Source organism: Simochromis diagramma, unplaced genomic scaffold (genome assembly GCF_900408965.1).
Source record: "Simochromis diagramma unplaced genomic scaffold, fSimDia1.1 OVJJ01000603.1, whole genome shotgun sequence".
Classification (NCBI taxonomy): Eukaryota; Metazoa; Chordata; class Actinopteri; order Cichliformes; family Cichlidae; genus Simochromis; species Simochromis diagramma.
Window position 1 is genome coordinate 23,306,373 of NW_024387414.1, and position 23,748 is coordinate 23,330,120.

The following is a 23,748-nucleotide window of genomic DNA, read 5'->3' on the forward strand; positions in this document are numbered from 1 at the left end:
ATAAATTAAATAGACATTACTTTCCCCACAATATGTGCTACCTGTTTAATTCTTTGCCTCTCTGAAAGAACTGTGACAGTGGGCTCTCTCTCTGCTGAGGGTTTATGTCATCCTCTCAGTTTCATGTCTCTGTCACTCTCCACTGGCTTTTGGTTTGGTGTAGATATTGGTTTAAAATCTTCTTTAAAATTGCTAATCTACTCCCTGTTCTCCAAACTGGATCCTTAGGTCCACAGACAGAGGTCTTCCGGTGATTCCACATACCCATCTGAAAACTAAGGAAGGCTGTGCATTCTAAACCTTAGCGCCAAAACTGTGGAACCGCTTATCTCTCTCTCTTTCCACCCATGACTATACAGCATCCTTAAATTAAAAAAAAAGAAAGAAAGAAAAAAAGCTGAAAACCCATCTATTCTGACAGGGATGTCAGTAATGGTTTTGTGTTGTTTCACTTGATTTAGCTGTGTTCACTTTGTCCTTGTTTTTAATGCCTCTCTGAAGCATTTTGTGGCTGTTTTTTTTGCCTTAAAAAGCGCTGTGTAAATAATCTTTACTTACTAGGTCTCAAACGATGTGGAAATCTGAAGTGTACAGTAAAAGGAGTTTCCAGTTTCGCTGAAGTTAGGACGTAGAATTCCCACAGAAGTCTAAACCAAGCTTCAACAGGAGTATTGATCCTATCTTGCTAGTGTCAGTTCAATACCAACACCAGCGTTGGTATCTTTACTATTGATATTTGGATCCGCCCACCCCTACACATCACCACGTGCACACATCACCAACTGAATCATTAAATACCCATTTATTCAGCTTCACTTTCCGCACTCCTACACAGAACACAATCTGGTCTACGAAAACATCAGCACATGACAGTGAACATTTGGACATTTTGGTCAAAACAAATAACAAAGATGCCAAACGTAATACCCGAGCAGCTTGCCTGCATATGTTTTAGCATCTGTGCTCTTTACTCGTCTCATCCTCAACAGCTGTGTCAAGTAACCAGCCAGTCAGGCTTATACTCAGCAGTTTATGCAGCCGTTCATAAGGAAAACATCTAAAACAACAACCAAAAAAAAAACCAGAACTCATAAAACTCAAGACAAACAACCTATAGTAGAAAATAAGTGATATTAGAATGACATGGAGAAAAATAATCCAATCTGAGGGGAAAACAAAACTAAACAAAAACAGAGGAAAGTGCTAGTTATTTTCTGTTGTGTGTTGCATTAGCAGATTTGCAAGTCACATGAATCAACCATCAACAACAACCTGGGCCACTCCTCCAGCCCAATCTTAGAGTCCCACTAAGGATATTGCAGAATGGGAGCAGCACAGCCAAGTGTCTCTCGTCTCTCTGGAGCTCTGTGTCATCTGGACCTTGTGTCCAGGAGAGTGGACGGAGGGAAAGATGGGCACCAGAGGAGAGTCGGGTGGCTGAGGGGCTGTAGTCCTGTGCTACGGGGCCAGCTGCACGCTTGCTGTGAAAAAAAGCATGACGGTGACAGCGGTACCCCTTCAGGCAACATAGTGGTACTGGTTAGGAGTCTCCTTGTCACGTTCCATGTAGTCTCTATCTATGAGCGACTCGATCCGCTTCTTCAGATCACCCGGCTGTGGAGAGTAAGGAGAGTCAGATGAGCTTTAGGTGCATGGGGAAATAAAATTAATTAGTTAATTTAAAAAAGCCCCAAAACAGGCTTAATCTTGATCACCTTGACAGGGAACTTCAGCTGGTTGTAGAGCTCCGATACCAGCAAGTTGTGACTGAGGGTCTTCCTCATCTTCATGATGCGCACCACTGCTGCATCGATCTGATACTGTCTGTCCTGAAACACACGCTCTGTGGTGCTCACCTGCTCCTCTACCTGTAGGGAAAACAAATAAATAAGTGTGATGAGTAAAAAAAGAACAAAAAAAAAACCCCCAACTAGTGAACGAAAAAAAACAACCAAAGACCAAGACGTTATTTTTACCGTTTCCTTCATTTGGATCTGGTTAATCTTGATGCGGAACAGTTTATGTTTAAAATCATTGTTGAAGTTGAAACGGTCTCCATCCTCCACGTCTTTCCCTCGAGGGTTCTTGTTGAGGACGCGTGCCTTTCCGCAGGCCAGAGACTGCAGCGTGCGCTTGAGCTCTCCCTCCTCTGTGAGGGATAAGAGAGCAGCCATGTGATACAGCAGGTACCCCTCCCCAAACAGAACGGTTAAACTGTATAAAGACACGCGTTACCTATGCCAGTGGCAGCCCGAATCTCCTCCATGCTGAACTCTTCTCCCTCATTAAACATGAGCAGTACCAGCGTCTGGAACAAGGAGACCTGCAGTTCCTTCTTACCCTGCAGTACAAAGTAGTCATTTTAAATCCAGGTGCAGTCCAGATGTTTTCTCAGCCCAGTGTATCCACCTTCTCCACGCTCCATTATCTCTTACAAGGCTCTTACCTCTTTAAACTCTGCCTTCAGTACAGCATGGCCCAGTGTGGGCTGCCACTGCAGCTTCCTCCCACTGTGCTTACCCAGATAGAACAGCTTGAACACCTCCTGGAGTTTTACCATCTACCAGAACATAAAAATATTATTTGTATCAACACTGTCTTGGATCGGATCAGCTGATTTGTTTTGTTTCATGCAGTGGTCAAGTGTATTGGTGTGCCAGACCTAAATGCAGAGCTGCTTACCTCTGTGGGCAGGTGCACCTCCATGGGTGTGTATGAAGGCCAGTAGCCCATAGTGAGGATGTTCACAGTAAGTTCTATGTTGCTTGGCTCACTCTGGTTCTGCATATACTGAGTTAAAAAAGAACAATTGTTTTACAATGATGCACTAAAAAAAAAAAAAGCATTTTGAGACACAAATAAAGTGGAGTGTGTCTACAAAGCTCAACAATATCTTATTTTTCAGGAGCTTGGGGGAAAACAAGTGACTGGACTTCTCATACGAGAAGCTTCTTCATTTATCTAGTTTTGTTTATGTGCATGAAGACTTCAGGTACCTGTTTGAACTGGATCATGATGTCTTTGGACAGCTCCATGTCTTTAAACATCCCCTCGAGTTTACTGGTAAACGCCGCCCCGCATTCTGCAGGAAGTCAAGACCATGAATATTACAGCTGGCTGCTTCTCACACTACCACATTACCACAGACACCCATGAGAGTCTATATTAGCATTAATAACTTCATATTAGAACTTCATTTAGAGCTGCTGCTGCTATATTACTGCAACATAAAGATCCTCTCTGCGGTTAAAGCGGCATCAATCAAATTTCAGAATATACTGCATGCACAGGATAAGGTCAACCAAAAGGCCAGTTTCCTCATCTAACTGCTCTAAAACATCAAGCATATATCTATAAGTGAGGCATGCATGTTGATTAACAGCAACGTGCTGACTGTGAGGTGTGAAACATTTCCCATCTGCCTTAAAAAACAGCTACTCTGCTGACTCAGCATATAAGAGCAACAGACAATTGTTCAGGGTTTCCAGTATAAACAGGATATCTGGATGACGGATTACGGAAATCCAGTTCAAGATTTTTCTGTAGGACTGTCATTGTTTTTAAAATCTAATGAAAATTTAAACTGTCATCAGACAATAGCTGATGTTGTCACTTTTTAACTGAGTCTGACTGGTCAACAGAACTTGGACTACAAGTGGACTCTCATCTGTTTATAGACTATATAAGATATCGGACTAGAGACTTACCGTGTTTGAGCTTGGACAGCATGGACTTCTCAGCATCAACAGAGGCACTCTTGCCAACCAGCAGGCGTTTGGCCAAGTCCTTCTTATAAAAAGCTTCAAACACATCTTTTCCTGGATGTACAAAACAGATCAAGAGGCGTCAGACGGAAACAAACTTCCTATTCACTAGTAAGACTAACTGGGTGAAAAGCAAACAGTGACATATTCATTAAATATAACTAACCGTGTATGAAGCGGAAGATTATCATTATCTTATCCAGTATTCTCTCCAGCTCCTCCTCCGTAGCCTCCTTGTTCCCAGCTCTTAACTTAGAATCCACATATTTAGCTGCATGGAAAGCACAAAAGCGGTTATCACATGCTGGAACTAATGAAAAACGCATTAAAATGAGCTGTGTAAATTCATTTAAGCGCACAAAGGTAGTGTTTTATACTTCCAAAACTCTTAAAAATCTAAATTACTGAAACAAATTCATCATTACATGACCTGGCCTACCGATAAGCTCTGCAGGCTTGTTGGGCCTCTTGTTGATGAAAGTTTCAAAAGCCTCCTTCATGGCATTGATGAAGCTCTCATTGCGTGCAAAGCAGCTCTGTGCCACGTTGTCCATCTTGTCTTTGAAGTCCAGCAGGTCTTGTACCATGTCTTTGTCTTTCTCTGGAGTGCATACAATCTCTCCTCCAAAGGACTGAAACCAAATACAGTGTACATACACACGTCTTAGACACAAAAAGACCAGGACACATTTATTTTGACAGTAATGATTTGTGTTGATGTTTACAAATATGTTGGGTCTTGTGTGTACCTTGATGTAATCCCTCCAGAACTGCAGCAGTGTGGGAAGTCCTCCCTTCACTTTGCTGAAGAGCTGGTAGAGGAGGGTGAGTTCAGTCACACGATTCTCATCCAGCAGAGTGCTCAGACCTGTCACAAACATGCTACACATGAGTGCTTTTTACATACTGAAAATGTTTAATTACGTACATAAAAACAGGATACAGCTCTACAGGCAGGACAGCTCAACTAAAAAAGTTGCTAAAGGAAAAAAAGAAAGAAGAAAAGAATACTCATGTGTACCAGTTTAACAGAAACCCAGCACTACGTCAGTTTGTGGCTGTTTGCAAAACCTTTCACACTGACATACCCTTTTGCAGTATTGCAGTCATATGTTCTTCTAACAGCTGTTTCTCAACACAGCTAACGAGACGTTTCCTGTTAAACAAAGAAAACAATATAAGACAAACCAATCGTAAACAAAGTTCTCTGCTTGCAAAGCAAAGCTGCTGTTCTTCAGAATATCTGTTACCACACCTATAAAAAGCAAAAACTATATAATAAATAAATATTTTGCCAATTATTCCTTCAGGATCGTCTCCTTGTGAATCCATTCACCACTTCCAGCATGACTGCTGTTTTTTTTAAAAGGCTCTGTGGGAATCCAGTTCGGTCCATATGCAGATGCACTTGTGTGATGCACACTGGATTCCCTCCTCCATAGCGTCAAAAGATCCTTCAGCTTAAATTGCAATTTGAAGAGGAGGATGAAGTCAAAAGGAAACAAATTTAGCTGGTGCTCAGTAGTGGTGTGTTTGTGGGGCTAAAAAAATTCAAGTTATGTGCACCAAATATAATCAGTAAGTCCTGCACAACCCTGTGGACAATGGAAAAATAAGGAGCAAGCACCTCATACGGGCTTGCAGACTGTGGACTGTTTTACTGAAACATGCCGTTTGATGTCTGAGCTGTGGTCAGAGTTCTCATCCACAGTGATGATCCTTTACATAAATGCTTACATCAATTTGCATTTGGTGCAAGTTAGAGCTGCACAGTTAAACTGCAAATGCATAGCTGCACGTGGTCAGAAGGGAACTTCCAGGGTGCGATTGAGATGATCATAAATGAGTAAACCAACCAAAACATGTAGATTTTTTTTATTTAAATAGAATCAAAAGAAGAACTTTCTGATTGCATGGGTAGTTGTGGAAGAAAAAATAGTGTAGTAGTGTCAAAGTTTGTGATGGCAATCTTCTATAACAGTGCTTGTTGACACTTTTAAAGGCACCACTGGCCTTCTGACTCAAAACTAAACCCCATTTAGCAGTTTCTATATCACTATATGGTAATGAATGGTTTTTAAATGTTCTTTCTGAACGTTGCATGAGAGCTGTTTTAAATGGTGAGTAGGCAATTTTACCTTCCTTAAGCTCCCGCAACCCTTGAAAAGGATAAGCTGGTATAGCTGATGGTTGGATGTCTCAGTGATATGCATGAATATAATAAAAATCCAAATAAATAAATAAATAAGTAAATAAATAAACATTACTGAGTGCTCTGATCGAGGTAGCTCACGATTCGATCATTTTCCTCCTCCAACCGACGAGCCACGTGGTGCAGGTACTCGGGTACCTGAACACACACAAACACACACTCAGCACTGCTGATGACAATCACATGACACACACACCCACTGGTGGTCTCACTCACGTCTCTCTCCTGCATCAGACGCTGTCCCTCTGCTGCATACAGACGATTGGTCTCAGTCAAAAATCTCTCCTCAAAGGAGTCTTTGTAAACCTAACAAGAGTTGAGAGTCATGATGGAGAAATACTGGCATGCACTCTAAGCGCCCACGTGACGAAGAGGCGATTGTGTACCTGCAGGTCTGACAGCATGCCAAGAAGACTCCTAAGCAGACTCCGGTCCACGGTCTCTCCATTCCGCTCCAGTTCAATCTGCTCCAAAATGCCTTCCACTGTTCGCTTTTGAACAGCACTGTCGCTCACGATGTGGGTGCGAAACAGCTCCAAACCGGTGTCCCTGCAGCGAATACATAACATCAGCTTTCTGGGAACATCTTTACAGACACAGTGACTGGAATTAACTATAATTTTACCAGATGGAAGGGAGTAGAGAGTTCTGCAGCACATAGGTACGATCCAGGAAGAGAAAGATGCTCCGGATCATTATCTACAGAGAATTATTAGATTAACATTCCTACAGTCCACTAAGGTTTGAGCAGAGCAGATTTAAATGGATATCTATCAAACATCACACTCACAGTTTGCCTACAGTGGTCCTGCCAGCAGCGATTCATTCGCTTCAGGAAGGAAAGGTTGTCCAAAGACTCTGTGAGGTCCAAGTTAAAGAAAATCTTTTACTGAGGCATCAAACCCCAGCTCTGAATTATATTACAGTACCTCTAATGAGATATAATGACAACGCATGTTTATCTAACTTCCTCTTAATACTTAAAAGAACAAACTTCAAAAAGCTGCCCAACCAGTGTTAATAACCAAACTACACATTTACACATTTAGCATCGCTTGACGTCTGCCAGCAGACCCCAGATATCATTGAAAGAGTAAAGCTACCAATAAGCTCCAAGCAAAATCCACCTTGAGGTCCCAACTGCAGATTTATAAAGAAGGTGGAGCACTGCTTTATCTTATCTGTGTGCAGCCGATCTCAAACAAATTGCTACTCACTATATAAGCAATACCCAACTCTTGTCTGCACACAGATGAACAACATCTGGAAACTAGTGTCCGGTTACAGATTTTCCCCTCATCAAACTTAAGTAATTTAGATGTTTATCTCTTATAGTGAGAAACTTGTTATTATCAAGTCAGTGGATATAACATATACTGACAGGATTTCACTCCACAGTTAGCGGAGAATCATTTTGGTTTCTATTAAAGAAGATATCAGGACAGATCCTACTTGCTTCAACATTTCAGCACATAGCTTGCCTGACATGCCTGTGCACATAAAAAAGGATATTCTCTAAACTGGTGGATCTGGGCCTGCACGTGATCTTCACAGACTTGCCGAAGCTGCTTGTACAGAGTCGGTGAGACTTTATACGAGCACAGGTTCTCCACCGCCTTCAAGTGCAGCAGAAACAAAGAGAAAACAGGAGACAATTGTTTTTATATGACAGGACAGACAGGTGATTTGGAGAATAATAACACTTACTTTAACACTATTAGTAAAACATCATGGATTTATGTGAAAATGTGGTGAAAGGCTTTGAGATGCATAACAGTTTAAAAGCAAACAAACACATCAGCAGACGTCCTGTACGTGATGCAACATGCTCAAAACAAATGGCAAGTCTTCACAAGTTTATTTTAATCCTCGGCTGTTCTTCAACTTCAGACTCATTTAATATTCCGTGGCTTTATGGTGTTAGAAATGTCGAGACTGCAAAGCATTTGAGCTTGACATGCCCAGTTGTTCCGTACCAACATGTTTTTAAGGCCCAGCAGTGCAACACATTACTCAGGGTGTGAAGAAAATAAGTCTAACTCTAGTTTGGTAATTAAAAAGACAAACAGCAAACCTGATAGAGCTCCTCCAGGTTATACTTGATGGAGGTGCTGTTCTGGATTGCACCCACCGCATCTCGCAGCTTCAGCCACGTGTCCTCGGTGTAGTTCTCTGCTAGTTTTGGCCTATCTGTTTACAAAAACACAACAAGACTCACTTATAGGACTAAAATATGACCATATTAGGATGTGGGCAGCACATCCTAGTATCATTTCCACTTGTAGAGCATTTGTTTATTACAAATGCTCTACAAGTGGAAATGATAAAACCTGAAGAATAAATGTTCAATGACATTTTCAAAGTTTTCTGTCATATGTTGAAGGTAAGAAAAGCAAGTTTTGATACAATAGCTTTACTGTACTTATGAAGCCATCAACACTGGGATGACTGACAATAACCTACAGAGGGAGTACCTCCACACACTTTGGACTCTCAGCTATGTTGGCAAATAAACATTTATCCTGCTGGAAATTGAACAAAGCAAATTTACTGGTCTCTCTGACTCAATCGTTTATTGACATTTATTTATTTGCCAATCTTTTTCCACACACGAAATTTCTTTCATTTCTAAAATGTCCAAAGTAAATGGTTAATTGTAAAGTGAAGTGCTGTAACTTCTCAATATTAACATCAACCTTGATTTAAAACAACCTCTTATTTAACCCTGGAGAACCCATGGGATCAAATTTGACCCCATGGGTTCCCTAGAAAAACAATGGGGTCGGCTCTGACCCCATGGGTTCTCCAGGGTTAAGTTTTTTCCCCATTTGTGGTGTAAATTAATAGACTGACAGAACAGCGGTATCTTTCAGACGATCAATTCATTCAATGATTAGTTATGTCAGATATAAAACCTCGTGCTTTTACTTTATACAACAGGTGCTGGGATTTAGGAGTGGCCCAAAACTCCATGGCTGGTGGATTTGGCACAAACAGATATGCAGCATAATGGAAAATGCATATCAGTCTATCAGGAGCAAGCCCTGGGTAAAGGTGACATGTGAGTGCTTGAGCACGGCAGTAAGGGCAGCAACTTTTTTTTGTTTTGTTTGTTTATCTTTTTACAGGCATTATCTGAAAGTAACATCCTCTTACGTGCTATGGTATCTCTGTGTAACTGCTGCTGTTAGGTAACGCATTAGAAGAGGCTCAGTGACAGTACCTTTGAAATTTTTGATCACTAGTTTCTTTGACGTGCCGGTTTTGCCTGAGGCCACAGCGGAGGTCCTGGCCATCCCGTTGGCACTGTGTTCCGTTATAGAGAAGCTGGCCCTCTTGTCCTGTCGGGTGTCCTCTGCCATTATCAGATTAGCGCTTTGGCTTATCGCTGTATGGTTCAAGTGTTTTGCTAACTTACTGACGGGCTGTTTACTCGCTGTCAGCGGGGCAGCCTCTATATTAAGTTACTTGTCTTTGGTTGACAGCACAGGCACTCGCAGCCTATTTAAAATACATTCACGGGGGAAAAAATGACTTAATACGAGGTTAACTAATCCGAAAACATAACTACCTCCTGCTAAGTAAACACACTGCTAGCTAACAGTATGTTATCTGAACCTGCAGCACACTTTAGCAAACACTTCTCGTCTTCTCATCAGCGCTATAGCTTCACAAGCTAGTCCATATCCCCATCGGCTACTTACAGGCCTCCACGAGTTTAACTGTTGTATTTTGCGACAGTACACTAACACATAAACGCGACATCGTTAGCGCTGACATAAAAATCCCAAATTACTGCTGGCTTTCTTTAACATGAAGCTAGCTAGCACAACAAAATGGCTTTTCTCAGACGGTTCAGTTGGACAGGTGCATCTTGGGTGAAAACCGGCCGGGTTGCGTTCAGGAACATATGGTGCATTTTAGTGTCAGAACAAATTGGTCAAATATTTTTGGTTTGAGATACTGTGTAGTTAACTTAAATATCAGTAACAATAAATCAGTTTGCCATCAAAAGGACAATAACTTTTTTTTTTTGCATTAGTCATTAAATTAAGAAGCTTTAGTCATAATAAGAACTCTACGGAGGTAAAATTGAGGCGTTCTCTGGAGAGAAGGGGAATGAAAGTCAGTGGAAGCATGACAGAATGAATGAGAAGGAGATAGGTGTAACAGTGAGGAGCAGACGTAGTGAATCTGGATGAGTTTAAATGCAACAGCAGCCCTTACTAATGCTAGTGAGTACACGTTTACTGTTATGGCACGCATTGCTACTAGGACCAGTTTAGAGACACTTAATCACCTCTGATATTTGTTTGGCTCTTGTCATTGTAACGCACTTGTCAGCTATGAGCATCACCAGAGATAAAGATCAATATTACTTGTTAATGAATGAAATATACTGAAATATTTGTGTTTAGTCTTAATGTCTGTGAAGGCTCTCAGTCACCCATGTCATCGTAGTCTGAGGAGCTTGGAAGTCCAGATGCTTTTCTTTCCAAGCTCCTTAGACTGTTTAGTTTAAATATTTTATATGTGAAGAGGTAAACAAGGAATAGTACTGATGCACCTGCCTCACAATAACACTGCTCCAGGTGGTTTCTTAGCAGTGGCTACTGTTGAAAAACTCGTAACAACGGTGAACGCACCACTATATCACCTGCAGCCAGCAGGGGTTCAATGCAAATGGGCGGCGTTTCATATTGGACAAGCAGGAACTCTCTGGCTGCCATTCAGCTTGTATTATCCGGCTGTCGGTGCGGCAACGACCCCCAGCAGCATGGCAGTGTTGACGTTTAGGTGTGAGTTCATGTCCTGGTTTTCGGAGTACTGAGGCTTTTCTGCGTGTAGTGACTCCGGCCTGCCGTCCCGAGCGCCGCCTGCATTGATAGGTAGGTCTGCTGTCTACGCCAACTGCTCCGGGAGGAACTGGGCAGGGTGTGGGCGCACAGAGCATCATGTCAGTGAAGGGGAGATTGACTGGAAAATAGGTTGATTTTCCTTGTGCGGACACTCCGTGAGGGTTGTAGCCTTGCAGCTTTAACCACACTGGAAATGTAGCCTAGCTTTAAATTAGCTTGCTAGCGTTAGCATAGCAAGAGAACAGTGTTTAGAAGCTAACTTTAGCCGAAAGAGCTCAGCTACGTGGTACTGAAACAACCTATCAGATTTAAAACTGGCCACGGCTTCCTGACATGACTCATATCCTAATGATGACTCTCTCACCTTCACACAGTCACTGTCAACAGTGATTTTCTTTTTCGCTGCTGCCTCTGTGTTTGGGGAGCTAGCTAGTGCTAACACCATTAGCTCGTACTGTTTGAGCATGAGGGTGTGAGGAGAGCAATCTCTAATGGGTCAAATATAAATGGGTAAACTATACGATAAAGTGTTACTATAGTAGTGTAACAGGACACTCGATACAATTGTGCTGTTGATATAAAACCGCATATCTGCTTTGTTAATCTTTTTGTGTCAGAACACATAACCTTTCACGCAACCCAGGTCCGAAATCTCATGCCTTTTAAATGTAAACACCAGCAATCCTCAGCTGTACTGTCAAGGAGAGACTTTAAAGAAATGTCAATCTCCTTATCTTAAAGAGAAAACGTCTTAAACAGTATCTTCTGCTCTTCATCAGGCTCTCGGTTGTAGGAACAACAGGTAGGCATAGAAGCCCAAACCTTCCTTTTCTTTACCTCCTTCAGCTCACCTGGCAGGGAGGCATTAAAGTGTTGAGATGTAAACCCTCCAGTGTATCCTGGTTCTGCCCTGGGGTCTCCTCCTTGTAGGACATGCCTACAAAACCTCATCTAGAAGATTTTTAGGAGGCATCCTAATTAGATGTCCAGCACCTTAACTGGCTTCTTTTTATACGGAGGAGTGGCTCTACTTCCAGCATTCCTCCTAAACGACCAAGCTCCTCACCCTCTAAGGGAAAGTGCAACCACCCATCAAAGGAAGCTTGTTTCTACCACTTGTATCCGATATCGTTCTTTTAATCACTACCCAGGGATTATGGATGTGGGAGGGCGTGGGAATCGACCTTTCAAAGCGACAGCTTTAAAGCGTCTTACATTCACAGACTCACACATCACACATGTAAAAATTCACATACATGTATAGTTTTATGAATAAATTATATGCTGAGTATATCCAGAGACTTAATGGTTCCTCACAGGGAAAGGTTGTACAGTCCGCTTTCCACATTGATTATTTGAATTTGTCTGCAGCTTTGCTGACGCAAACTTATTTTGTACCTCCTGTAGATGCCTTGGCCAAGATGAGCGTGAAGGCTTTTGAGCTAGTCCCCGCTGTGGAGCGAGATCTCCTCATGGGCGACAAAGCTCGCATCAACATTGAGTGCATTGAATGCTGTGGAAAGCACTTGTACGTGGGCACCAATGACTGCTTCATCCACCACTTTCTGCTGGCTGAAGTCGCCTCCTCTAAAGGGAAGCCGGGTTACTTGGCTCAGAAGTTGCTGCACAAATACCTTGGCCTCAAGAAACCTGTTGCTGAGCTGCGGGCTGCTTCTGCTCTGGAGCGTCTCATAGTGCTCTGTGAAGGGATAGTGTTCCTCGTTGACATGGTGACGCTGGAAACGGTGCCCTCGGCAGGTGGAGGTGGAGCCAAGATCAGGGGCGTGGCATCATTTTGTGTTAACGAGAACCCGGTGAACGCCGATCCGTTCTGTGTCGAAATGGGCGTGCTATCCTCCAAACGGCGGACAGTCCAGATTTACATGGTGTACGAGGACAGAGTGCAGCTGGTGAAAGAGTTGACAACGCCCGAGCAGCCCTGTGCTGTCAGTCTCGACGGTTACTTCTTGTGCCTGGCTCTTACCACACAGTATATGATCCTGAACTACAACACGGGAGCCTCCCAAGACCTCTTCCCTTACAACAGCGAGGAGAGGACACCCATTGTAAAGAGAATTGGCAGGGAGGAGTTTCTCTTAGCAGCACCTGGTGGTCTGGGTAAGTCAGAACAAAAACACAGTCCCTGCAGTGAATACTTGGAATTTTAAGATGATATCTCAATGGGTGACAAATTAAAAGAAATTCCAACACAAGGGGCCTTAGTAAGAACAGATCAGCTGTGCGAGTGTTTTTCTGAGAAGAAATACATTGTGCAGGATGTATTGTATTAAATGTTTAGTTTGTTTGAAGCTGCAAAAGTTGTGACTCTGTAGTTTAACAGACTTATTATTTCAAATCCAGATACAAACTTAGTCTTCATGCAAATTTGATATGAGGTCAAAAAGCACAAATAGTTGCTGTGTTTTGGATTAATGATTGTAAAACAGAATTTTTCTGAATCAAGATTACGGATCTTTTTTTGGATGAAAGAAAGACTAAAGCTTAAAAACCCCACTAATAATATTTTTGATCCTCCTATTACCCACACACAAAGGCCTGAGGGATCTCCCAGAATGATTGAAGTGATTTTTCTGGAGAAGTGATTGTTCAGTACACATTGATTTCACACCTACTGATGTCTTATCTTGAACATAATCTACTCTAGAGCAGGTTTGTCCTGCAGCACAAGTTTCCATAGTAATCTGTTTCTTTTAATTGAACCTTCTTGAATTAAAGGTGAATTTACCAGGATAAATCCAAATCCTGCTTTGTAGTACAGAGGATTGTACATTAAACATTCTCATCTTCATGAAATAGTTTGATAAGGACAGCGAGAGGCATTGTCATGTTTGAAGGGTCCACTCCCATTGGCATAGAAATGTTTCATCACAGGATGAAGTTCATCAGCTTTGTGTTGCTTTTAATTTCTCTCTCTAAACCATGTAAAGCACTTGGCTCCCCACAGCATAACACAGCCACCAGCTCCCTTCACTGCAGCGCTCCGGGTTCAGCCTTTCTTTTATGTGTCACACATCTGTGTGAAAATACATTTCAGGCATTTTTTGTAGGCTAACATCTCAAAATAAAGAGCTTATTGTTTTGCTCACTATCTCTTAAATGTTGTGATTCTCCAAACTTATTTTTGGGGCTGTTTAAGGGAACATGTGCATTTCCTTTTTAAAATTAAAGTACTGTGTGTAATTGGTGGTGTCTGAAGGATCAAATTGTGTTCTGTAACTTTGACAGCATGTGTGCATCTGCTTGTTTACTAATAAGAATCACCTTGGGGTTTTTTATTATTGGTCAGCTGTAAAAAGCTGAGGGGGAATGGTTGTCACCCTGCTGGGAAGGCAGGCAGGCCACTTGGACACTTAAGTTTACGAATGTGATAACTCGAGAATGAAGCGATGTAGGAGTTTAAAAGTGGTGTCTACTAGGAGGCTTAAAGGGGTATACTGTGAAGATTGGTATCGATCTAACACAAAGTAAACACAGCACCATTGTTGCCCATACCAATATGTTTAATCAATGCAGGGGAGAGAAATATGTTATGATTTATGAGATGCATCACTGTTCATTTCAAATTCTGAAAAGATTTTCATGACTACTAAATCAGTGCGAGTTACTTTACATAATTAGTTAATAGAACAAATGCTCACACTTCAGCTTTTCGTGTATTTTAAAAACTGGGTTTTTTTTTGGAGACCTGGAATGTAAACGTGCTACTCTAAAAGCACTTTGGGTCACTTTCTGTTGTTTAAATGTGCTACAGACAAAATTCAATTCTATTGCGTTAGTATTGATCCAATACCGATACCAATGCTCGTATCGATACCTGGATCAGTCCGCTCACCTATACTTCACATGTCCATGTTGATCATTAAAACTGCTTTTTCACATGCCATCTCCAGGAATGTTTGCCAATGCAGAGGGGGTATCTCAGCGAGCTCCGGTCAGGTGGTCAGAGAGCGTGATTGGTGCCGCTGTGTGTTTTCCATACGTGGTGGCGTTGGACGAGAGCTTCATCACCATCCACAGCATGTTGGACCAACAACTTAAACAGACCCTTTCATTCAGGGATGGCCATATTTTGCAAAACTTTGAAGGTATGTTTGCATATTGCTTGTTTCTAATGTCTACCAAAAGGTATCACAAATGGGAATTACTATTTAAGTAAATAGCATTTTAATTTCCTCAAGGATTAGGTTTAACTAACAGGTACTTTTTTTTGATGCAAAGAGCTCCTGAAAAGTGCGTTTGAAAAACAGGAAAGGATTAATAAATGGTATGGGGATGGAAATAGTTATTGCTTTGGCTGAACTGTGTAACCAAAACTGTTCATCAGAAAGCGTCTGGATGGCGCTGTGCACTCAGGTCTCAACTCTTAATGGGATCTGAAGCACTATCGACCATTTCTTGCTACAGAGGATTTCAGTTCTGTGTTAAAATGAAACTTTTATTCTGCTTGGCTTTAGAATAAAAGCATTGAAGTAATATGAAGTCATCTTTGAGCTTCAAGTGCAAAACGACACTCATATGTGCTTGAAAGTGAACTTGAAGCTCTGAGCTAAAGCTCTCTGAAGCTTTCAGTGCGCTATATATTATCCCTGGTTTGGCTGCAATCATCAGGTGCATGCAAAGCTTTCAATTTATGGAGCTGTTGTGAGGGAAAAATCAGTCTGACCCCTCAGTGCTCTGTGTTTGGGTTTTTTGTAGGGAAGGTCATTCTGGCTTCTACTAAGGCCGTGTACGTCTTAGTACCTCTGCCGCTAGAAAGACAGATTCAAGACTTGCTGGCCAATCACAGAGTGGAGGAGGCGCTCATTCTCACAGAGGGAGCGCAGAGAAATATTCCCAAAGACAAGTTCCAGGTAACAACATGTTTAAGAAGATGATATGTTGGCCACACAGTGCACCTGTTGTCACTATTAGAAAATCTTAATATGTTAATTCTGCTTCCTAAACTAATCTTGCTGAGTTTCATTAAAGAGAATATTTTTCACAACTACAAACTCGATTCACTTCTAAATTGTCACTTTCTACTTCTGCAGAATTTGCACAAACGAATCCTCCAGCAGGCCGGATTCATACAGTTTGGCCAGCTTCAGTTTCTGGAAGCGAAAGAACACTTCCGGTAAGAGTCTGGGTCAGTGCTGGTCAACCCTCAAGTCATCAGACAGTTTTATTGACATTTATGAGAATGTCTGGAATATATTTTATAAAAGAATCATTCTTAATGGCTCCAGTTTTCGTTTTTTCTTTTTTAAATGCGATCAGGTCCATAAGGTGGATATATTCTTTTGGAGGGGACACTTGCTTTCTACTTTTGTCTCTGAATACATCTGCAGTGGATTTTAGATCATGGAATGGAGGTGTGATTTTAAATGTAGAATTTCAGCTTTAATTGAAAGACTTTAATATTGTAATATCACTTACGAACATACAGCCGGGTTACTCAGTTCCTTGAATGTTAAAGAGCTGTGATTAGTCTAGCAAGAAGTACATGACTCACCATAACTTAGTTTATCTCTAATCCTCAAAATCTTCCACATTTTGTACATTTTATCAGACTCTTGTGTTGTCTGTGTCTGCAGTGAGCTCATCTTTTCACTCCACTTTGAAAGTTCTGACAAATGCCAGTTAGAGATGTTGAGTTTTTTATGACCTTACTCTTATTTATTTGATCTTTCAGGAAGGGTCAGCTGGATGTGCGGGAGCTGATATCTCTCTGCCCGTTACTGCTACCAGCTTCCTCTTCATTCACGCGGTGCCACCCTCCTCTCCATGAGTTTGCAGATCTCAATCATCTGGCACAGGGTGACCAGGAGAAAGTGTTGCGATGCAAGAAGTTCCTCATAAGTTATTTAGGAGAGGTAACTGGATTCAGACCTGTACACAGTTTTGTCACTTGTCTTGTGTTAATGGTTTTCATTATCTGTACGCGCAGGTACGAAGCACAGAGGTGGTGAACGGCTGTAGAGAGGATGTGGACACTGCACTGTTAAAGCTGTATGCCGAACAGGACCACGACAGCCTTTTAGACCTCCTGGCTTCAGACAATGCCTGCGTGCTAGCAGACAGTGTCCCATGGCTGGAGAAATATCACAAGTTTGTATACTCTTACGATCTAATCTTTTATGTTAACATGATTTAAAAACTCAGAAACTGGTCCAACACAGAGAGACTTTATGATCTCCAAAATGTTGTTAATTATAGCTTCATTGATAAACATGCACAATGACCTAAAAGCTTTGGTTTCTTGTGTGTGTGTGTGTGTGCTCGTGCTCGTGTGAGCGCATGGTTTGACTGTTGTATAAATGGTGATTAAAGTAAATTAGTCTGACTTCTTTCATATGAAATCAGGCTTAAAATTCAGTAATTGGCAGCAACAGTAACACTTGGGAATGACTGGGAAACAGAACTTTAATTATTACAGCTACAAAATTCACTAGAGGGATGGACTGAGATGGGTCTTCATTGGGTAAATGCTCTTCCTTCCTCCCACACTGTTAATTAACACCCTGGTAAAGCTTTAATACTATGTCCAGTTTAGGAAGGCAATTTAATTGCTTTATACAGAAAATGTAATCCTCCAGGGCGGCTTTGGCTTCATTCAGCTCTTTTCTGTCTTTAAGATATTTTGCGCTGGGGCTGCTCTATCATTATAATGGTCAGGATTCAGCAGCACTTCAGGTATGTTTGCAAATTTTTATTTTTTTCTCTTAGTGATTTATGACTGAAGAATCTGCACTAATACGATGTTTATGAATTGAACCCTTTATGTTTCTGATAGTTGTGGATTCGTGTGGCAGATGGGGAGCTGCAAGACCCTACTAGATCTGATCTTTTTGAGTACATTGTGGACTTTCTCTGCACCTCCTCTAATGTGGACCTTATATGGAAGTATGCAGACTGGGCCCTACGGAAGGATCCCATCGTAGGTTACCAAAAATGTAACGCTGCTGCAGAATTATTAATACTGGTCTCACTTGGAAGTTTTTGAGTCTTGCTGTCTGTCACTAGCCAATGCTTGCACAATATTTCCTAGTCCTAGTGTTTGAGTGTACTTATTCTGTTGCAGTACATTGTCTTAAAGAGCTCAGAGCTTTGCTCTGCAGACAGTTTGCGTCACTTCCAGTCATTTTGCAAAAGCTAAAGTAGTAACCTAATCTCTTTTCTTGCCCATAGATAGGTGTCCACATCTTCACTAAGAGGCATACCAATAAAGACCAGCCGGGATTGAACCCTGATGATGTCATCACTTACCTGGGAAAGCACAACCAGGCGCTTCTGCTCTACTTGGAGAACCTGGTGCTGGAGAAAAGGGTGCAGGTACAAAAACACAAGCTGTGATAGCTGATAGACAGTGTTCAGGTCTCAGGCTGCACTCCCACAGAATGTTTAAGTATGAGGAGACGTGAAGGCGTGATATTCAGCTGTAGGTTGTTCATATTTTGGCAGCACAAATGCACAGCCTCTGCAGTTAAGTGAGCAGGGGATTCAGAAAAATTGGAAGTGTAAACATTGCTTTCTGTCACATTTAAGGTTAAATAAAACCCAACCTTTCCTGCAAGGTGGCAAAGGCATCACCAGAAATTGTGCCTCCAGTATAAATGTTCCCTAATTCCAACATGAAAATGCATTTGAACACTTGACTAAATGTGAAAGCATTTTAGTGAAGCAGCTCACGTGAGACATGGTAGCTTCGGTGGTTAGCTCTGTCTCCCCGACTTCCCCTTCTAGTCGTGAGCTGTCAGAATTAAGTTACTTCTAAAGGGTGTGCACATCCTTAATTTGGAGCTTAAGTACAAGTACTTTTATAAATGGTTGGATGAATATTTTCATGAGTTCTTGAAGCCTGAAGTCTATAAATGTTTTCACATCAGTGAACTGCTGCACATGCACACAACTGAACACTTGCTACTGCTCAGTGAAACCACAGTCTGACCTGTGGGCTGCAGACATGCTTCACTCTTGTAGTTTGGGAATAAGATCCTTAAAGTGATCCTGAAAGTAGGCCCCACGATGCCCCTTTTTCATTTTTCTAGCTAACATTAGATTCTAGAAACTTGCTTACCGATAGTATTGAATCATTGTAAATGGTTATTTTGGACAACTCTCATCGTGGATTTATTTTTAGGTTTCCATCTACAGATGTGCATCTTTAAAAGCTTATTTAATTTGAACTGTTTTCATGTTTGTGGATGCAGAAGGAGAAGTTCCACACACATCTAGCTGTGTTGTACTTGGAGAGGGTGTTATCTTTGATGTCACAGTCTCCAAAAGATGAGGAACAGCTGACCAAAGCTAGGGAAAGGCTTCAAGCCCTGCTCAGGGAGTCCGACCTATACCGTGTACAGTTTCTTTTAGGTGAGAAAAATATCTGTTTGTTTGTCTCTAACAGGCGTTTCTTTTTTTTCTTGTGGAATTACTTTGTAACGTCTCTTTAAAGATTTTGAACAAGATTTAATTGATGCACTCTAACGAGGTCTTGCTTTTCATTTAATTGTGTGTCTGGAGATCATTTTGGAGATTTTCATGATGTTTGGTGTTCTTGTGCTCTGTTCAGCTAAAATGGAGAACTCTGAAGAACTGCTGCTAGAGCGTGCAACACTACATGGAAAACTAGAGGAGCATGACAAAGCGCTGCACATTCTGGTGCACCAGCTCAGAGACTTCCCGTCCGCCGAGGCCTTCTGCATATGGGCCTCTTCTAGTAGAGATTCGGCGTACCGACAGCAGCTCTTTCACCTGCTGCTGGGGGTGTATTTGGATGGGAGCCCTCCTGGGCAATCGGGAGACAGCGGAGAGCTGGAGATGGCGGCAGTGGACCTCCTAAATCGGCACGGGGAGGTGTTTGACGCGGTCAGTGTCCTTCGAAAGCTGCCAGAAGGCTGGTCACTTCAGCTGCTGCGTCCCTTTCTGGGTCGAGCCATCAGGGCCAGCATGCACGCCTGCCGCACGTCCAGGATCGCTTTAGGGCTCGCACACTCTGAAAACCTTCAACTGCTGCATGATAGGGTAAGAAACGCATTATAGTATTAAGCTAGATAAGTATATAAATAACTGCTCTACTCTTACGCTTAACGAAACACTTTCATTTTTAATTTTCTGGTTTCACGATCAAATAAACGGGTAAATAACCATGAAAACAGTTTTTAACAAAACACCTTAAAACTCCTTTCCCTGTTATTTATTTATTTTTTTTTCTCGTCCAGTTGAAAGAGTGTAAGAGACCCGTCTTTGTGTCTGAAAAGAAGGGATGCCACCTGTGCCACAACACCTTCAGCGAGCCCAGCGTGGTGTGTCTGCCCGGTGGAGTGCCTGTCCACACCCACTGTGTTGCCCAGAGAGTAAGAGACTCTCCCACAAAGAGACAGTTGACTAATAGCAGTAAACACACATGAGACTTAACCCTTTTTAAGAAACCTCATGGCTTGGGATGAGAGGCACCAAACTACAGCAGGATGCGCTGAGATTTTCAATGGCTGAGGACTGTGGGGATGACAAAAGCACAGAGCCCCAGTTCCCCTAGTGGGCTCTGCAGCTGTGGAGTTAACAAGACACACAAAGAAGGCTGGGCGACTGTGTGGGGACTCGAGCGCCGCAGTTGTACTGCACTTTCAGACTTACAGTTTGATTTCTGTTCCATTCTGTGGCCGTCCTGTCTTTGTTTTTTCTTCTTTTTTTTTTCTCTTTTTTTTAAATCCTAAATTCAAGAAACTGCTTGAACTACAGAACATAATATTTGAATCTCATTGCATATATTTCTGAAGCATGAACAGTCTTACACTTTTGGGTCTAATCGGCTCCATATGGGTATTGTATTAATACTGTTCTAACCTGTCTTAACTCGCACATTACAGAGTTGGGTTGTAATGTGAATACTACAAAGGCTCATCAGTACTGATGGAAAAAGTCTGTTTTTCTTTTTCTTTTTTTGTATGTCTTTGACTCTTTGTTCTGGTCTCAAAGCTGCTTTCCCTCCACCCACAATGATGTTGTATTAGTTGGTAACTGACAAGCAGCAATTTGATCCAAACCCACTAAATGATTGTCATAGCAAGGTTTAAACAAATAACCACCAACCTTTTGTGGAGCAGCAACAACATAAAATGTCAAAATAACAGTGCTTCACTTATGAATAAGTGTAAGTGGACATTTATTAGACTATACACATCACATTGACTTTCTACAAGTTGCACAAATGAGATGAATCCTTAATGATGTGACAGTTAATCTTACAGTGTAACTGAAATGAACCTGCATACATTTTGTCTGGTTTCAAGCAACAAATAAATAAAATTTCCATTGCCCCAAGCATGCATGCATACATTTTGTTTGTTTGAACAGGCCACTCATACTGTTAGATATCCTAATGTATGCATGTATGCAATACTGAGCAAAACATTTAAGTTGAAGTGTTTAAAATTTGTGTACAAGATCAATCATGTAGAACAACAGGCCATGAACTACAACTCTCTCCATTGAAAGTGCAAAGTGCACCCGTCTCATTTCTGTGATTCAAAGAGCCTGTAAAATTCTCAGCTTTCTCAGTTTTGGATTTGCATTTAATGCAACAAGTGTTAAAGAAAACTGCCCGCAGTGAACGTGATAACAAAGATTGTGAGACTTCATAAAAATGGCAGTGTGTCCAAGAGCATCAGTAGTATGCAATGACATTTAAGGTGAAACACTTGAGGAAAAAATGAACCGTGCACAAAATAAACTGATGGGTAAGTGGGTGAAAGATCCTGCATGAAGTCAATTAACAGTGTCTGTTCTTCACACACCTGTGACATCGTAACAGGAAAAGTAGTCAAGTTAGTTATGGCATCATAGTCTTTGGTCTATGAGAATGAGGTGGACATGCAAAGACAGGCTCCAAACATAAGTGTAATATTCTTTTGTTATGAAAATATAACAAAAGAATATTACACTTATGTTTGTCTTTGCAAGTTGCCTAAACTGTTTAAATGTTTTAAAGATCACATACGTCCCACTAATACGTTCTTTTTAAAAAAGATCATTATTTCACTGAGGTTTTGTGTATTCATTTGAATCCTTTCAGCAAAACACGTTTCAGAGGAAAATGTGTGTGTGTGCGGGATGTGTATAAAGATGTTTTCATCGGAAATTAAATTAGGTTTGACTCTCCAGAAATTAATTGTTCCAAACAGATAAAAATAAATAAAACATTTCAATTTCAGAAAGAATCTGGCAAGAATGCAGTGTGATAACTGTAATTTGTCTCTATTAATATGCAGGGGTAAATTACTTTTGGCAGCCTTTTCATATTTCAACACAAGAGCTTCATCTCCCTGTGACTGTTTCTAAAGACACCAGAAGATGGCAGTAATGTGTCTGAAACCTGAACGCCAGCTGACACCACAACCTCTACAGTTCAATGTTCTTGGCACATGCTCCAGTTTTGAGTTTCAATAAATTCAGCCTGGTTGTTTTTGCATAAACGGGTTCACAGGCAAACAAATAAAGAGCATCACTCATGTCTTTATGTTGGAAAATTAAAAGAACCACACATTCGTGGAAATCACTTTAAGGTCCTTTACCACGGCTCCACTTACTAATGGGTATACTTTAAATAACAGGTGGGGTGGCTCTGGAATAAAGTGTGTTTTAAACGTGTTTAATCTCACTTTCAAATTATACAACCTCAGTCTGACAGTCACTATAACTGCATGATTCAAAGATTTTTGGGAAAACAAAAACTTGTACTTACAGCTGCTGTATCAGACTCGCTGCCACAGTGTGCAGGCTGAGTGAGGAACAATGATTTTTTTTTCCTGCATTCATAATGAAACGACCAACTAACTAATGCATGATGCTGCACTGCGCTTGTTCCCCTAAAACATCTTTCTCCTCTAAAAGTTTCACAAGTGTGACAAAACAAAGTGTTTAATCATCGGGCGCTGTCACACCTCAGATCACATGCTGTTGCTTAACACATCTTCATAACTCATAGCAGGTGGATGTCATGTTTGTGAAGAGAAGAATCGGGCATGTTCCTAAATATCTTTAGAAGGTGAGGCTTTGAGAAAACAGAGGAATGAAGGAAACCCCAAAGTAAACATGACTGTGTCCGTGTGCTGCCCACAGAATATACTCAATTTAAATCATTGTTGATCTCCATGTTTTTTAGGGGAAAACTTTCATGAATTCAAAGTTGTCCAATCTACTAAAACCTGTGTCTCTGAATGCTGTGGTGGTGTTGATGTTAGCTACCTGCTGCCTATTTCTACATGTAAAGAACTTTGTGCATTCATGGGCTTTCTAACTCGGAAGGCTGAGCTTTGTGGATGCATTGGGTTTCACTCCACAGCTTCTTCTGTCTGACGAATTTAGTCATAGCTTGCTTAAAACTCCTCGCCATGACTTCAAAGAATGATGATAAAAGTATTCAGGAGAGCTGTGTGAAAGCATCCTGTCGTATTTTACATAAATATATATCTATACCTCTGTATATACTGCATTTGTATCCCTTTGCTGCTTCCTCCATCAATGCCCGTGTGGATGGAAAAAGGACCAAGCTGGTTTAATAAACATGAAACTGCATCAGCTCACAAGTAATTCCAACATGCATTTTAGCATGATAAGCAGGATTACTGTTTGTTTCTGTTTTTTTCCTCACTTCTTGGGAATTAAAGTTTTTCTGTGGATTAAAGAGTAATAAAAAGGATTTTTTTTAAAAGCAGCTGTTTTGTTGGATGACAGTTAACCTCTTGAGTGTGAAGTTAAAGCATACATTTTAGCAGCAAAAACTCATTGCCTTACACTCTAACTGCTAACTGTGGTGGCAGCAGGCTTATGGTAGTGTTGATGCGATGAGACTGACTCCTTACCTGTCTATGCGCACAAATACCCAACCCCCCCCCCAAACAACAAAACAAAACAC

At 41.4% G+C, this 23,748-nt stretch overlaps 2 protein-coding genes across 4 annotated transcripts; one reads left to right on the forward strand and one right to left on the reverse strand.

Annotated features, from left to right (window-relative positions):
* Positions 1 to 780: 780 nt before the first annotated feature.
* cul4a (cullin 4A) lies at positions 781 to 11,801 on the reverse strand. Of its 2 annotated transcripts, none has more exons than XM_040012107.1 (20): positions 11,687 to 11,801; positions 8,051 to 8,166; positions 7,489 to 7,592; positions 6,767 to 6,836; positions 6,602 to 6,675; positions 6,363 to 6,525; positions 6,193 to 6,282; positions 6,032 to 6,114; positions 4,853 to 4,920; positions 4,514 to 4,632; positions 4,204 to 4,396; positions 3,931 to 4,035; positions 3,708 to 3,818; positions 2,997 to 3,082; positions 2,683 to 2,790; positions 2,447 to 2,560; positions 2,236 to 2,341; positions 1,977 to 2,149; positions 1,716 to 1,868; positions 781 to 1,614 (listed from the first exon to the last, which is right to left on the reverse strand). In XM_040012107.1, exons 1-20 carry the CDS (start codon positions 11,784 to 11,786, stop codon positions 1,519 to 1,521), a joined length of 2,232 nt encoding a protein of 743 aa, XP_039868041.1. In that variant the 5' UTR covers positions 11,787 to 11,801; the 3' UTR covers positions 781 to 1,518. The 2 variants fall into 2 exon arrangements, with proteins under 2 accessions (XP_039868041.1, XP_039868040.1); XM_040012106.1 differs by lacking the exon at positions 11,687 to 11,801 and adding an exon at positions 9,200 to 9,845.
* tgfbrap1 (transforming growth factor, beta receptor associated protein 1) lies at positions 8,794 to 22,062 on the forward strand. 2 transcript variants are annotated; one of them, XM_040012104.1, is made up of 13 exons: positions 8,794 to 9,037; positions 12,243 to 12,953; positions 14,747 to 14,941; positions 15,552 to 15,706; positions 15,887 to 15,969; positions 16,528 to 16,708; positions 16,783 to 16,943; positions 17,471 to 17,528; positions 17,629 to 17,772; positions 18,024 to 18,167; positions 19,046 to 19,205; positions 19,405 to 19,856; positions 20,054 to 22,062. In XM_040012104.1, the coding sequence occupies exons 1-13, from the start codon at positions 8,866 to 8,868 to the stop codon at positions 20,240 to 20,242; spliced, it is 2,805 nt and encodes a 934-aa protein (XP_039868038.1). In that variant the 5' UTR covers positions 8,794 to 8,865; the 3' UTR covers positions 20,243 to 22,062. The 2 variants fall into 2 exon arrangements, with proteins under 2 accessions (XP_039868038.1, XP_039868039.1); XM_040012105.1 differs by lacking the exon at positions 8,794 to 9,037 and adding an exon at positions 10,624 to 10,865.
* Positions 22,063 to 23,748: the final 1,686 nt, after the last annotated feature.

Bases quoted from the DNA above. Each gene is read 5' to 3' on its own strand.
- tgfbrap1 (XM_040012104.1), top strand. From the start codon at position 8,866: ATGATTAGTTATGTCAGATATAAAACCTCGTGCTTTTACTTTATACAA. The intron at 18,168-19,045 runs GTACAAAAACAC...TTGTGGATGCAG, and splicing joins TGCTGGAGAAAAGGGTGCAG to AAGGAGAAGTTCCACACACA. The intron at 19,857-20,053 runs GTAAGAAACGCA...TTTCTCGTCCAG, and splicing joins TTCAACTGCTGCATGATAGG to TTGAAAGAGTGTAAGAGACC.
- cul4a (XM_040012106.1), bottom strand. From the start codon at position 9,338: ATGGCAGAGGACACCCGACAGGACAAGAGGGCCAGCTTCTCTATAACG. The intron at 4,921-6,031 runs GTAATGTTTATT...TTTGTTTAACAG, and splicing joins TACCTCGATCAGAGCACTCA to GAAACGTCTCGTTAGCTGTG. The intron at 2,342-2,446 runs GTAAGAGCCTTG...TTTGTACTGCAG, and splicing joins TGAAGGCAGAGTTTAAAGAG to GGTAAGAAGGAACTGCAGGT.